This window comes from Meleagris gallopavo, chromosome 6 (genome assembly GCF_000146605.3).
Source record: "Meleagris gallopavo isolate NT-WF06-2002-E0010 breed Aviagen turkey brand Nicholas breeding stock chromosome 6, Turkey_5.1, whole genome shotgun sequence".
Classification (NCBI taxonomy): domain Eukaryota; kingdom Metazoa; phylum Chordata; class Aves; order Galliformes; family Phasianidae; genus Meleagris; species Meleagris gallopavo.
Window position 1 is genome coordinate 40,419,773 of NC_015016.2, and position 15,931 is coordinate 40,435,703.

A 15,931-nucleotide genomic window follows, 5' to 3' on the forward strand; every position below is an offset into this window, starting at 1 on the left:
AAAAAAAAAAAAAAAAAAAACGTCCTAATTGAGTAAGGAGACAACATACACTGCATTTATTTATGCTAAGGAACAAAATTGCTACATTTTTGAAAATTAATATCCGGTATATTTCATGGAAGAACTTAGTTGCCCTCAGATTTTTTTCCCCTGATCTAGCGCCTGCTACATTAGATATTTAATAGGAGACTCCATATTGGGTAAAATCCATCATAATGAATGGCTTTGCTTTTCATTTTCTGTATTTCATAGTGAAAATCTGGGATTAATGTAATTCACAAACTGTTTTATGTACTGCTTTTGTCTCTATGTCTTACAGGTTACCGGGGTAGGTTATAACAGGTTTGGAGATGTGATGCTTGATGGTGAAATTATTCACGGTTATAACAACCCATCTGTTAGCAAAATTGTTGAGGTGAGATACTGGCACAAAGAGGTGACTTTTAGTTGATGATGGAGTAAGAGCTGTACACAACGTTTATGCTGTGTTGTCTTTTCTACCCATTTCTTCATCATCTTTTAGGCTGGCTGTGTCTGCAATGATGCCCTGATAAGAAACAACACCTTAATGGGGAAGCCAACTGAAGGGGCTTTAATTGCACTTGCAATGAAGGTGGGTGTTTGGTAATTTTTGATTTATGGCAGGTGTGTAGAAATAATGTGTTTTTTTTCATCAATTTTCCCTTCATTTTTGACTACTAGATTTGCATTACAGCCACTTATCTCCTGTGCTTCTTATCTGCTGGAAATCTTTGGGCATTCTGAAAGATAATAGGAAGTTATTTGGAACTGAAGTAAAATCTGTCATCTTTTTGCATGCAGTGCTGTCATTTTGCCCACCAGAGGCTAATTTACCTCTGGTTGAGTGTTGGTTGTGTCATCAGAAGCAGTAAAAACCTGATGATGGACACATTGGTTTCTGTAGTATTTGCAGTGCTTTTAAGTGCTGGGAGCAAGCAGTTTGAATTGTGAATGCTGGTTAAATGTTATTTTTATGCTATGACGTGCTGTAGTTTCTGAGAAGCATGGCAAGACATTTTAGTACTGGTTTTTTTTTTCCTGTGATGATGAATAAACTCAGAAGCCTTCAAAGCTGAGTACGTCCCAGTTGTTTTCTCCCCATGCAACTGAGGACTGAGATTTATCGCCTTGTTGAGATTCATTCCAGTTCTCCAGTCTTTGACTGTAAAGGACTAATGGGATGTTGTTATGGCAAGACCCTAAAGAAATAGAGAAGAGAGATGTTTCACATCTGTTGCTGAAATGGGTGGTAGTGAAAGAGTTGTGAGGCTCTAAATACTGAGAATGGCTTATGGCAGGTGGCCGCTTTAATCAGCACCCAGACTTGGTTAAGGGTAGAGCATGGAATTCTGCCAGTTGCATTTTGTGGGAAGAATGAAATGCATTTCGTCTGAAGTCTTTGTGGTTAGTTTCCTTTTAAATGTTTGGGGAATATTGATGATAATTTTTGAAAAATCCTTTCAGATTGGATCATCTGAACTTTAAACGACTGTCTTTCCTCCTCCCAACTCTGTTACAGCCTTATATAATAATATTCTAGATGCTTCTAGCAGAGAAATTATATAGATATTAAAAAAATGCATTGCTGTTTTAAATGTGTTTTGTCAAACACATAATCTACAAGGTTTTTCAAAGTCCTTGAATCAAAGAAAACAGGAGTGTTCTAACTCATGCTGAAGCCTGAAGGAAGGTACTGGATTCATTGAGGGCTTGTTTTTTCAGAAGTTTGTCTAATGAGAGCAGTGTGCTGATAAGAAACTTTGGAGATTTTTTTTCTTATTGTTAATTGACAAGTAAAAACAAAATGCTTAGCTATTTGGAAAAGAAAGGTGCTTACATTATGGTGCTTTTTCTATCTTATATAGATGGGCTTAGATGGGCTCCAGGAGGACTATATAAGGAAGGCTGAATATCCCTTCAGCTCAGAGCAGAAATGGATGGCAGTTAAATGTGTTCACAGAACACAGCAGGTAAACTGGATTCACAGGTTCTTTGCACGTTGGCTCTGTAGAACCATTACGTACTCTATTTAATGTCCTCATTTTTCACTTGAGAGATTGTGGCAAGCTGGTGGTAATGTGCAGTCCTGGGAATATGCTTTGATTATCTAATTTCAGTTTCAAGCTCTGAAATGGAAAATAAGAAAGCCAAGAAATTCTTTCCATAAAAGGCATATTGAGAAATAATGCTAAGTATTTTGATATCTGAGACTTTGAATGTACCTGGCTTTTCTTCCTTCTCCGTACTCATCAAATATTTAAAACAAGTCTGTTAAACTTGCTGTTTCAGTTACATAAAGAATTAAGAGCAAGAAGAAATGTGTAGGTGTTGAATAATCAAGAATTTCTTTTGCTTGAAAACACAGGTCTTCTGGTTTTAATGGCATTAGTACATTCATTCCTCAGTGCTCACAAATTTTATTTATGTTAGTAGTGTGGATTATCAATATAAGCTGTTCTTTAACCAATTTTTCCATCTTTTGAAAAATACATATATATTTGCATTCAGATTGGTCTAAATGAAATATGAATAGTTTTGTTAACAATGTTGACATAATGACTGCCAATCTGATAACTGGAGTCTTCTAGATAATATGCTCAGTGACAGATCTTATTCTGGATTCATGGAAAATTTCACAGTATTTCTGTACAGAAAGTAGTGAGCAGGAATTGCTAGATGATTTTTTTTTCTATATGATTTACTGTGTTTGATGTGTTTCAGTATTAGCATTTTTAAAAGACTGTTGAAAAATTGGAAACAATTTTAAAAGGAGCATAAATTATTTGAAGGCTAAGAAAATGCAGTGGAATTAGAACTCTGTCAGTTAAGCCTATCAGAAAAATTGAACTGTCTTGACTACTGAGCATAAACACCTTCAAGGGGAGAAAATAAGTGTATTAAAAGAGCCTTTATAGCACAACAGGGAACAGAAGATGAGAATCAGTGATTGGAAATTGAGCTGAGGCAGCAGTTCTTAATGGAGAAGGGAGGAAGGGAAACGATAAGTTGATTTAACGTTGGAGTAAGTGTTCAAGATAGACAGTGAATTTGCAGTCCCTCTGTACCACCGAGGCTAGCTTGCTTTCTGGAAAATGCTAGAGCTGTTATTTGTGGTACAGGGATGTAGGTGATATGCTTAATGACCTGTGGAGAAAGACAGATGGTCAGGTGATGAGCTAGAGGTCTTTCAGGTCTAATGTACTGTGTAGGTTTGAATGCTGTCCTTTGAATGGCCTCTTTGGTTTATAAACTGTGACCCCACAATATTTCATGTGCGTGATGCCTACTGAAATAATAAGATATTGATTATTAGCTTAGCTATTTTGGCGTTAACACTCTTAAACATATACTTTATACAGATACTTCAAACTTTTTTGGGTTCAGAAGCGTAACTTTCATTTGCATTACATGTTCTGAAGACTTTTCAGAAAAGTATAGATAAAACATTCTTACAGATGTGCATATATATATTTGTATATGCATACACACACATTTACATAATTCCTTTCTATTTTAGGACAAACCAGAGGTTTGCTTCATGAAAGGTGCTTACGAACAAGTCATTAGGTATTGTACATCATATAACTGTAAGGGGCAAACCCTACCTCTTGTTCAGCAACAGAGAGAGCAATACCAGCAAGAGAAGACATCTATGGGCTCTGCAGGACTTAGGGGTAAGAGTGTTTCAGTGTCTGGGGATAATTATTTTTTAAATGGTACTGCTTGCTTGTTCAAATTAAAATAATATTCAGATACAAAATTTTTTTGTTGTTGTTCAAGAAGCGCCACTGTGTTGGTTAATTTTTCATTAAAATGGAGAAGTGGAATGCAGGTGATGTACTTATGGTCTGCGTAACAACATTGATTAAATTCCAGCAGGTGAGAAAAGGAACTGCTGGTTGCAACCATAACAACTGAAAAACACACTGTCACTTGGCATCTTCCATATCTCACAGATTTTTTTTTTAATTTATTTTTAATATGAATGTGTTCATTTTTCTCTTTGATTCCTGGCACCTTTGTGAGTTAGGCTAGCATAAGTGATTGATTGCAAGTCAGAAGATGCCATTAAGATTACATTCTATATTAGCAGACTGTTAGATTTTTAAATATAGCTGCAAGTATTTTTCAGAAGATGATTGGAAGTGGTTGTGGGCAAACCATAATTCGGGACACCATAACTGTCTTTGATTTCTGTAAAGAGACTTGCAGGTTTTTAGTTCCATTCAGATGTTTTAAATGTGGCAGTATGGGTACTTTATGGCATGGGAAAAGCCCTATGATACATATGATTAGAAATAGAGGTTTTACAAGGAGTAGTGGTATCTCTTTGTGCCTGTTTTCTTCAGATTCCTACTGTAAAAAAGACATTCCAGAAAATATTTGGCATGTAGTCAATAAAATCTGCCTCTATTTAAATAAAGAAAATGTATGTTTATTTTCTGGGTTTTTTTTGTTTGTTTTTAACCAATCTTCCCTTTGTCATTTTGTATAAAAGACCGTTTATGTACAGAGAAACCACCAAAGCTAGATGCCTTTTGCCTCTCCACATAGTGGAAGCAAAAATGTTTTAAGCCGTGAATAAATGGGAAAGATTTCTTGAAAACATGAAAAACCTGTGTTTGATAAAGACTTCTGTGCTATATACTACAACAGACATTGCTACCAATGTTTAAGAAGAAGTAGTAGTAGCAATCCCTATCTGTTGCTTTATTCTAACTTATAAATTCAATTAGGTCTGATTTGTGAACGTCTACTTTTGTTGGGTTAATTTCAAGTGGAATACTCAGATGAATGAAGCCACTCATAAAGGTTTTCAGTACTGAGGCCTTTGGTTAATATAGTTACGTGCTATTTAGTTTTAATTTTGGAAAACAAATATTAGCAGTTGTGTTAGATGTTGGTGGAAATGTTATTTTCAAATCCTAACTTATTTTTTCTTTGTTTCCTGAAAGTTCTGGCTTTAGCTTCTGGTCCTGAGTTAGGGCAGATGACCTTTTTGGGACTTGTGGGAATAATTGATCCTCCACGAACTGGTGTAAAAGAAGCTGTTACTACACTTATTATGTCGGGAGTTGCAATAAAAATGATTACTGGAGATTCACAGGAGACTGCAGTTGCCATTGGTATGAACAGTGGTCTGCTTTTCATTTTTCACTTGTTTTCTGTGTTAACAGTGCCTAGCTAGTAGGTATGAAATATGGTTATTAAGTCTTTAGTATTTTTGAGTTCTTAACACATGACACAGTGCAATTAAAATAGAACTAGTCTGATGTGGCACTTTCATTTCACTGGCACTTAAAATACAGTTTTCCTCTTTTGGTAATTTGTGACGTTTTGCTATTTTAAACTATGTATATGTTTTTTCTTACTGCATTCTGTTGTAACATGCCTGATTTCTGATTCTCACCAAAGCAACCTTCCCTATTGTCAGCTTTGAATGACTGTCTTATAGCAACAGGGAGAAACTAAAATAGTTGCTGACAATATTTAGGATGAATATGGTGCTTCAGTGCTTTCCCAATCCAGTTTTGTCCATGTGACTAAGTTTGAAGTTTAAGTATTGCTAGTAAATGTTTAAACTAAATGAATATTTGAACAAACTTATTTTTGTAATACAATATGCTAGCCAGAATACAGATCCTTTTTGTACAGGACAATGGTGGAAAAAGTTGATTGTGCACACAGAAGTACATCTTGAAGTTAGCAATACTTTATCAGTTGTGATTTTGCATCTGAGAGTTGTGCACATCTCCATCTTATTTCTCATTTTCTGTCCTGTTACTTTTGAATTGTAAATTCTCTGGGGAGGAGTGGGCTCTTATGTTTAGACTGTGCCTGACACAATGAGATACAGACTTTGACGTGAAAATTTTAAAGGAAATAAACATCTGATTAGAACAGACTTCATAGTGCAGATGTTTCCAAAAGCTCACTTTTACCTCAGTATACTGAATCAGTAGTGTTAGGATGCTATGCTGTGGGCATTTAAAATCTGAAATACTGCAAAAAATAATAGTTTAAAAAAGTAACTGGCTGCTTAATGTTTAAGTGTTATTATAATAACACTTATTATAATAACTCTTCTTTTATCTGTTTCCAGCTAGTCGACTAGGATTGTACTCAAAAAATTCACAGGCAATCTCTGGAGAAGAAATAGATGATCTGGATATCCAGCAGCTTTCTCAAATAACACCCAAGGTTTGTAGTAATATGCTATTCACTGAAATGCAGTAAAAGATATATTTTATATTGAGAAATGCTTTTATCTGTGGAAAGCTGAAATGTAACTTTTGAGATTCCAGTAATGGAAATACGGTTACAGTAAATTACCAAAGGCTTTTAGTACTGAATATGGAAGCTGTCCCAGGCCAGACAAATCTTTGTTTGACAGAAGATTGTACCAAGATTCATTTCTTTCAACTCATGGGATTATCTTTTTAGTGAGTTCAATCTTTACTTCTTTCGTTTCTCTTTAATGATTCAGATTGTTGGTTTCTCTTTTTGATATATATATTTTTAAACCTTTTGGCACCAGTAGTGGAACTTCCATTTTGCCACCTTTCAGTGAGCATCATCTCATTTTTATATTGTTATACTATTTTATTTATTTGAGTAACTTTTACATGACTTTACAATTTTCTGTTCTGTCAGTCTGTCCTTTTGGAATTCGTAAGAATAGCTGTCTGAATCTTAAATGATTTCTGATTGATCTGAAGCCACTGGTTAAGAATTTTGAGAGATCTATTTTTTATGTTGACTGCTTCAATACCTTTTTCTTATTAAGTAACTAAATGCATTAACCAATGTCATCATCGTAAATGTATAGTCATTATCAAATGTAATTGAGCTTCGTGCTTGTCTCTGTTGCAAAATTTATAGAAATTTTCAGAATTCTGCTTAGTTTGCAAAATTAGACCGCAGCGTGCTTCAGCAATGCAACTAAGCCAAAAGCCAATACAATTAAGAAATACATATATGATTTGAACACATTAACTAGAAAGCTTTGTGTCTTGGTGACTCACCAAAAACCCCATGTTTATTTGGTAATACTTGTTCTTACAGGCTGCTGACATTAAATAACAAGAAAAAGCAATAAAATTACTTTGTGCACATTTGACCAGAGACCCAGTTGTATTTCCAGCATGTACAGTATTTATTACAGTATTTAAAATCTTAGTAAGGATTAAGTAAAATCAACCAATAAAGTACAGTCTAATGAGTCTGCTGAGAAGTCTAACTTCAGTGTGGAACTTGTTTGAAAACTGAATTAACTTAGTCAAATTAATTTACAGAGTAGACGAGAGGTAGAAAAAACATTGAAAAATAATAATTTCTTCCCACAGAATTATAATTAGTCAAAACTTCAATGTGTTAATGCTATGCTATATAAAATAGTAAAATTAAAATTTCCTGAGCTGCTTCCCTTTTGTTGTCTTCGTTAATTTAGTCAAGAAGCCCAGTAGCAAGCCAATATATCTCAGTTGCTTCGTTATTTCAAAGGGTTGTAAAATTGCATGTTCTGTCTTGAAGTAAGTAGCACCAACTTTGTTTACCTTTAAGTCTTCCCTTGAGTTAATGATTTCACTCTAACGAAAACACGTTTCACTGATGCTCCAACCTCAAAATAAACAAGGGCATAGCTGGCCTTAGACAATATGCTCTTATCCTCTAGCTTTATTGTATCCTACACAGTTCTTCTCAGTTTCTCTCCTTCTTCATTGTGCTTCTAACAGGTTGCAGTATTTTACAGAGCCAGTCCCCGACATAAATTAAAAATCATAAAGGTACGTCTCACTGGTGGCTGCGTTGCTGGACAGTGGCTGTGAGCACTGTTTGTAGTGCGCATACTTAAAGCATAACGTGCTGCAGAGCATCTGGTTGAAACCAGAAATGAAAGTGAAGTATATCTGAAAATATAGCTTGAAAAAAATATGTAATGTCCACAAGGGCTATGCAACTGCTGGTAGGCAGCATCAGTTTGTTATATGTTGGGAGCTGGGAGTTGGAGATTTTGTCGCATTGCAGTTGAATTGACTGGGAACTTGAGGGAGCCATATTTCTGCTACTTCTGAGAAGCAGAAATAAAGCAATAAAACGGCATGAATTTCAAGTCATGTCTGAGGTAATGCTTCCATTTGGAAGCTAAAAAACAAAGCTAACAAAAAGAGGGATGTGCTTTTCCAATTGTTCTAATTCTTATATTAATTATCAACGAAGAATAGGAAGTCAAATATTAAAAGATAGTTAGAATGTTTTGAGAATTATGAAAGGGCCATTACATTAAGATACTATATATCCTAGCTTTCAAATCTGGACTGAATATATGATCTAAAATGTAATGTAAAGTCTTGTATAAGAGATTAGTTAAGATACAAACAGTTGTACTTTTTCAGGATTTTATGTTAAAATAATTCTTTTGGGAAACCACAATCCGTTGTATTTAGAACAATTATATAGGATAGGCTATTTCAATCTCTGATTTATGTTTTTCCCTTTCTTTAGTCCCTGCAAAATAATGGTGCAGTAGTAGCTATGACAGGAGATGGAGTGAATGATGCTGTTGCTCTGAAGGCTGCAGATATTGGTGTAGCAATGGGACAAACCGGAACAGATGTTTGTAAAGAGGCAGCAGATATGATCCTCGTGGATGATGATTTTCAGACAATAATGTAGGTGACATTTGTATTGATGCACGGTGCTATGTAGTTTTAACGAAACATTGCCTGAGTAAGGAAAGGAGGAAGGCTTTTTGCAGCAGAGTATACTTGTCCTAGGTATTAAAATCACTTCCTTGCTGTTGTCATTGTGTTAGGCAAAGTGCAGCATGTACTAGAGGATGAAAAAATAGTCTGTACATATTTCATTCTGATGCAGTAAGAATACATGGTCTTCTGAACTCAGTCTCTATTTTTGTCATTTCTGGAAAGTGTGTGTCGTTTGTTTCTTTGTTTTTTTTTTAATTATCTACTTTGATTCTGGAGACAACATCAGTCATGATGCAAGTCTTACAAGGAAAAAATTTTTCTATTGACATTTCATTTTGAAAGCACCAAAATAAGAGCCATTGTAATTGATCTTACAGTAAAGTACAGTGACTGTCAAAGAACTTCAACTCCACTCTTTTCTTGACATTTGTGTTTGTGCTTAAATTAGCAGAAATAACACGCTTTTTTCATTTGTTTTAAGCTTTGTTGCAGTAGCCTTTAGTGGTGTGATCTTTGTTTTTAATTGCAGGTCTGCCATTGAAGAGGGTAAAGGAATTTATAATAACATAAAAAATTTTGTTAGATTTCAACTGAGCACGTAAGTCTGAAACGTTGACAATATTGGAAGGTTCTAACTTCATTGTGATTGAATCACAGCCTCATAAAGCAAATATATGAACTCCTATGATCATTTTAGATTTCACGTGCTGATAGACTGTACTAGTCTAGTACAATGTACTATCAGTGGTCATAACGGCAAAATAATTTTAGGATTGAGTTTTTATTATTTTGTACTTGGTGGTTTGTTTCATTTTTAAAGGTTCAGAAAATAGTTCAGTAAGCAGACCTCTATTACAGTTTTTCCTGTTAAAAAGTGAAAAGTCAGTAAATGACAGGATGCAAAGAAACAGGATAGCACTACCTTAATGTTCTTCTTTAAATGAGAGGTAGCACAGAGCTGTGCCAGAGGAGGCTCAGACTGGACGTGGGAAAAAATTTCTTTACCCTGAGGGTGGTCAAGCACTTCCCATCAAAGAGGTTGATGCCTCATGCTTGTCAATGCTCAAGGGGCATTTGGACAATGCCCTCAATAACATGCCTTAGCTTTTGGTTGGCCCTACGGTGACCAAGGAGTTGGACTTGGATAGTCTTTCAAAGTCCCTTCCAATTGTTTCATTCTATTCTATTCTGACCTTTTAAAGTTAGGGTTATGGTAGTTGTGATCGAAGTCATCAAAATCTGTATGTACTCTTAAATACATGAAGTTTTGCTTACAAAGCAGTTATCAGTAGATCTTCAGAAATGTTCCATGCTGACAGTTATAAAAATGAATTCTTTCAACAGGAGTATAGCAGCATTGACTTTAATCTCACTGGCTACATTAATGAACTTTCCTAATCCTCTCAATGCCATGCAGATCTTATGGATCAATATTATTATGGATGGGCCTCCAGCTCAAAGGTAAGTAATTGCTTACCTTTACTTTAAATTCTGTTAGAGGTTTGTGGTTGAATTACGTAAACAAGGAAGAGGGTTGCTTGTAAAAGAAGCTCTGTGAAGTGTTTAACTTCAGTGATGTATTTCTGAAACAGAGCAATTTTTTTCTTCTCATTACAATGTTTGCCATGTAATTCTGTGTTCATTCATTTGGCTTGCTTTGGTATCCAGCAGTGGTTGGTTGGGGAGCAGCATGATACCTAAAGATCCACAGCATCCAAGATTCTGGCTTCTGTCCAGAGTCTTCCTCTGACTTTCTTCACTGTGGATAGATGGTGGAGGGATCAGTGAAAGGGAACTAGCAGTAGAATTCCTTAGTTATCAAGGTAACAGAAAGGGTGGGCATTGCTAATGCTGCAGGTTGTTGTTTACTAATTCTGATACTGTCTGATAGATACCACATACTTCTGGACACTGAAATTGCAGTGTTGGAATGTAACCCATTACTGATACTTAAAACTCAGTGTTTTAAAGGTGAAAATAACAGATGCTTATTTAAATGAAGTGATTATTAAGCTGTAGAGAGAAGATTCAAATCTGTTTTTCCCACCTGTGAAATCTAGTCTTTGTGTAGAAGCAACAAATTATGATGATAAAAATCTGAGATACTTCTTTAATTTTAAGCCTTGGGGTGGAGCCTGTGGATAAAGATGTTATTCAGAAGCCTCCAAGAAATTTGAAGGATAGCATTCTGACCAAAAACTTGATTGTTAAAATACTGGTGTCATCAATAATTATTGTGTGTGGAACACTATTCGTCTTCTGGAGAGAGGTATGACAAAACCCCAAAACTTAAAGCAGCAGCAAGCATATTGAAGTCATTTTGATACCATCAATTGAAATTTGGAATTCCGAATTTGCATGAACTTAGTTGCAAGATTTATGTATGTTTATTTAATAATAACTAAGATTAGAGAGGATGAATTTCAAAGCAGTTGAAATGAGAAACAGAATTTTTATTACAGACTTTTCCAGGTCCCAATTGGATTTGGGAAACTTTGGCCAATGCGAAGTAACTGTTAAAAAAACAAACAAAAAAACAAAAAAACCAACTTATAGCCAGATTGTTAGGAAACAGCTGTTTGCCTTTCTTTTCCCAGTAGAGAAAAAAGCTGAGCTTTTAGCGGTGCATCATAGAATTCTTGGTATTCTGTCTGCTTGCATTAATGTTTGTCAAGAGTCTTCACAGCTTGGAACTTAAGTTCTTATAAACTATGTGTTTGTCATTTCTGTTATGGCTTCTTGAATGAGCTTGGAGCAAGCAGATGGTTTTGCTTTTATGTATTAGTTAGTAGAACTTGCATTATTGTAGCAACTGTATTTAGTTGCTGAAGCTTTAAATTAAAGCATGCTAAAGCCAATTTTTATTTTTTTGTTGGCAGTTAAGAGACAATGTAATAACACCTCGAGATACAACCATGACCTTCACCTGTTTTGTATTTTTTGATATGTTCAATGCTTTGAGTTCTAGATCTCAGGTGAGTGATTAATATTGCCATTTACATGGTATTTACATCAGACATCATCTAAGGAAGATTTGCTGTGTTTTCTTGCAGGTACACTTTACAAGTACTATTAAGCTTCAGAGTTTTAAAAATAAATAAGTGAAAGGGTTAACGTTCTCAATTTGTGATGCAAATGATGTTTGTTAGTTATGCTGGTGTTCTGAGAGGGGCAAGGAAACTCTTAATAAAAACTGGAAGTGTGATGGTCCCTTGCTTGTTGCTGCATGCACTTAGTTTTTTCCTTCCTGGAAATCTTGTCAGTTCAGTAACTTTTTCAGAATCTGAAACTTGTTGAAGGCCTTTCAAAGTTTGCAGCTCTATGAAAGCGTAAGAAAAATTGCTTTAAGAATTCTTTCTGTTTAAATGTTTGTTCTAAGGAAGAGAAAGTCTGAAATTTTGTGTTAGTTGAATAAATTACACATTACTACATTTAATCTAATTTGCAGTCTGTTTTCTGATGTGAATGTCAGGGTAGACAAAAACACATCCTTCTCATACAGTGGGCACTTTCTAATGCATGGCACTTGCAGGGAAGTGAGCTCAATAAATAAGTTCTTGACTGTGAAAGCAAGATTTGCACTCAGTTTACCATTAAATTATCCTCTTAAGAACGTGTTTTGGATTATCATCAAGGTCAACAATTCAACAGTAGTTTTTTTCACACTTTTATAAATGTTGAAATGAAAAAAGTTATGAATTATTTTCTTGTCTAGAATAAAAACTACATGTACAGTGTAATATATTGCTTGTTTTACAGACAAAATCTGTGTTTGAGATTGGACTTTGCAGTAACAAAATGTTTTGCTATGCTGTCCTTGGATCTATAATGGGGCAGTTATTGGTCATTTACTTTCCTCCACTTCAGAAAGTTTTCCAAACAGAGAGCCTGAGTGTCTTGGGTAAGAAATGTTCCTTTTCAAAGAACAGTACATTAAGGATTAATTTGTAAAAGCACTGGGTTATGGCAGTGGACATGGTGCTTAGGGACATGGGTTAGTGATGGATTTGGTTGTGTTATGTTGATGATCTTAAAGTACTTTTCCAACTTAAACGTTCAGTGATTCTGAAAGAGCTTTCTGTTTGCACACAGTGGGAAAACCAATCCTGCTGATCCTTTCTAAGAGGGGAAAAAATACTTCTAGATATTTTGTTTGGAAACCATAATTAAGTGCATACTGCACACAAAACAGACAAGTCAGTGTATTCTTAGATTTCTGAAGCGCTTGTATATTTTAGGAATTTTAATGAGTACTGATGCAGGCAAAAAGGGACTAGATGATCTTAAAGGTCCCTTCCAACCCAAACCATTCTATGATTCTGTGTTTTTAGATCATTCTTTGTCTTTTTATAGTGGTGTCATTTCTGAGAATATCGCTTCAGTATAAAGCTAATTATGTTGTTTAGTGTTCTTTGCTTTTCTAGGTATTAATAAAAGCAGTGTTATGAAATGCTTTAAGAGTTAGAAATAGCATGTGTGTCCTTGTGATTTGTGCATGAACTGTGCACACTAATTGTCTGGTTCTGCAAAATGTTTCTTGCTTCATTTCTGCTCAAATTACCCAGTAATAGGCAGGCAATTTGAAGGTCTTGTAAGTCATATATTCCTTTGTCAGTCTGCCCTCAACCTTAAATAGCAAGCTTTAAAAAGGCTAATTATCTCTTCCAGATTTACTGTTTCTTCTGGGACTCACTTCCTCTGTGTGCATAGTGACTGAGATCATAAAGAAGTTTGAGAGAAGCAAGGAAAAGATCCAGAAACATGGAAGTTCTTCTTCGTCAACTTCATCTTTTCTTGATGTATGATGCATATTGCATTCTTTTGTTTGCAAACTTAGGGATTGCTGTCTGAAGATGTAGGAGAAAACAATATTTGGAGGATTAAGAAGTCCTGAGGGCTTTTGACAAGTCCTTTGTTTCACTGGCTAATGATGAACATTCTTGTTTCAAGACTGTTTAGAATTTAACTTCCAGCTGTGGGAGTAACAATTGAAATTATGCAACTTTGGTAACATTTTTCCTCAAACCAATTTACTTTTGAGATCGAATGGGATTTTGTGTGTGGGGGGGTTAACTTAAAGAAAGATCTAAGCCCAAGTCCCATTTTCTGCACTTAGAGATATAATTGTATAAAATTCTTCTCTTAGATATAAATATTTTAGTTTGTTTTTATTTAAAACATTGTACTATTTTACTTTTACGGTGGTGGGACTTTGCTACTAATACAAGGATTAAAAAAATATTTCAGAGGCATTCCACTGGGTTTAGTCTGTCACAAGAGTGCCATATTCTAGCTACTGTATTTATTTACTTTATCCTGCAATGTGTAAGCGGCTCAAGTACCTTGTGCTACAGTTTTTTTTTTTGTATCTGGAGGTTTTTTCTTTTTGCACAGGATGTGACCGCTGTCGGATCACTGTTTGTTCTTTTCTTTTTGTGATTGAAAAGCCTATACTGCAATTTGAAGTAAATGTTTGCTTTTCTTATGAGCGTGGTGTCTCTTTGCTTTAGAAGGAACTGGCATTTACACCAGATTGTCAGGCTTGTGATGGTTTTGGATACCTGCTTTGTTCCACATTTACTTGAGCTTGCAAATGCTAGGTTACTTGAGTAATAAGGCAGTACTAGTATTGAAATATCTGACTTACAATTATGTGGTATACTGAATTAGAAAGCAAATATGCTAATTCTCACTCTAATGGCAAAAAAATCCCAGCCTTCTTTGAAATAAGCTGATTTTTTCCTTCTGCACCCCTCCTGTTCTTTTTTTTTCTTCCCCCATCATTAAAATAAATAGCTTTCTGTTAGAGTAACTTAAAATTTTAATCTTCAAAATGACTTTTTGTGGATCAAGAAGTGTTGTGGTAGATTGGTGTCTTGATATGTTAAAAGTAATTTTTAATATATGATAATGTCTGCATATTCAGATATTCAGTGATTCAGAAACAAACAGCTGTGTTCCTCAAAGTGGCCTTGCAGCTGTTGTCATCATTGCTGTTAGAGATGGACCAATTATGCCCTGAGGAAATGGAAGGAACAGTCACCCAGTGCATCTTGAAAAGATGATGTGCAAGAACTCGAGAGGGAGCCGAAGACAGAATGTAATATCTTTTGACTGAAAGCATGTGGATACACATCTTCCACACTGCAGCCTGAAAATTGTATTTTGTGTTGGTGTTGGCTCAGAGGCACGCTGTCACAAGATGGTCATCCTGTCAGTAAGGCTACTGAGAAATTCTAAATGAGCAGTGGGACGTTTTTTACATTTCTTTGTGGCTTGCTGCAAGTGCCATCCTCAGAATCTGGAAAGTTCATGGAAAATAAGGCACACTGGAAGGTGTTGTATGAATTACCCTGCTGATAGGTTATTCTACTTATTCTTTTCCCTCACACACACCCTCCCAGAGATTTCCAGACTTTGTCAGGAAGTTCACATGCTATGCAGGAACTGTATATGGCACTATTACTCTGGCCTACCCTGGGCCTGCTGAATGTGCACTTATTACCTGCAATGCCAATGTGCAGAAGGTTTAATAGTGTAAGGAGAAAGACTTTAGTATATGGCACTCACCTTTTCTATAGGATGTTAGCTGAACCACTGAGCTGATAGGGGCTCAAACAAGGTGACCTCTTAGAAACCATCTGTTTTAGCACAAATTTCTCATTTCCAAAGTTCTGCTTTTCAGAAGTTGAAAAGATTTATCAGTCTTCTTCCTGTTGGAATATTGCTGTCTTTGACAAGTGGGTCTGTATTACCAGAGTGTTCAGTATTTCAGTGCAACTTTAGAACATTTTAAAACTTCATTAGTGAAGTATTTTAAATTCTTCAAATCCCAGTAAAGATGTAGTAAAAACTGTGATGATGCGTGCTAATGAAGAATCACTTGCACCAGCCTGAATTTTGAGAAAGTGCAGCAACTGTCTTTCACCTAGTAAGACTTGCTGATAATTTTCTCCATGGGATTTGACTACTTCATGCTCTGCATTTGTTCTTGGAGTCCTAGAAATCCAAGTACATAGAGAAGTGCATATAAGCATAAATGTATTGACTTAGGGAGGAATTATTATTTGCTAGGCTTTAAACAAATTATAAAAGTACTCATTTGCCAGCCTAAATCTCACATTCTGAATTTACCTGTCAGTGTAGATAAGAAACAAAATTTAGTCCCTGAAGAACTATTAATTCCACCTTCTTAAAAGGTG

At 35.4% G+C, this 15,931-nt stretch overlaps 1 protein-coding gene across 3 annotated transcripts in view; it reads left to right on the forward strand.

The window, feature by feature from the left end:
* Positions 1-14,217, forward strand: part of ATP2C1 (ATPase secretory pathway Ca2+ transporting 1) — a 65,649-nt gene extending 51,432 nt beyond the window's left edge. For all 3 annotated transcript variants that reach the window (XM_031553960.1, XM_019616550.2, XM_010712923.3), the window contains 14 exons: positions 320-415; positions 524-613; positions 1,887-1,991; positions 3,539-3,695; positions 4,977-5,147; positions 6,125-6,222; positions 7,758-7,808; positions 8,527-8,693; positions 9,259-9,327; positions 10,074-10,190; positions 10,851-10,998; positions 11,609-11,704; positions 12,489-12,630; positions 13,398-14,217. In XM_031553960.1, the coding sequence (XP_031409820.1) occupies positions 320-415; positions 524-613; positions 1,887-1,991; positions 3,539-3,695; positions 4,977-5,147; positions 6,125-6,222; positions 7,758-7,808; positions 8,527-8,693; positions 9,259-9,327; positions 10,074-10,190; positions 10,851-10,998; positions 11,609-11,704; positions 12,489-12,630; positions 13,398-13,534 (1,644 nt within the window). In that variant the 3' untranslated portion in view covers positions 13,535-14,217. The remainder of the gene's footprint in view (positions 1-319; positions 416-523; positions 614-1,886; positions 1,992-3,538; positions 3,696-4,976; positions 5,148-6,124; positions 6,223-7,757; positions 7,809-8,526; positions 8,694-9,258; positions 9,328-10,073; positions 10,191-10,850; positions 10,999-11,608; positions 11,705-12,488; positions 12,631-13,397) is intronic.
* The last annotated feature ends 1,714 nt before the right edge of the window (positions 14,218-15,931 follow it).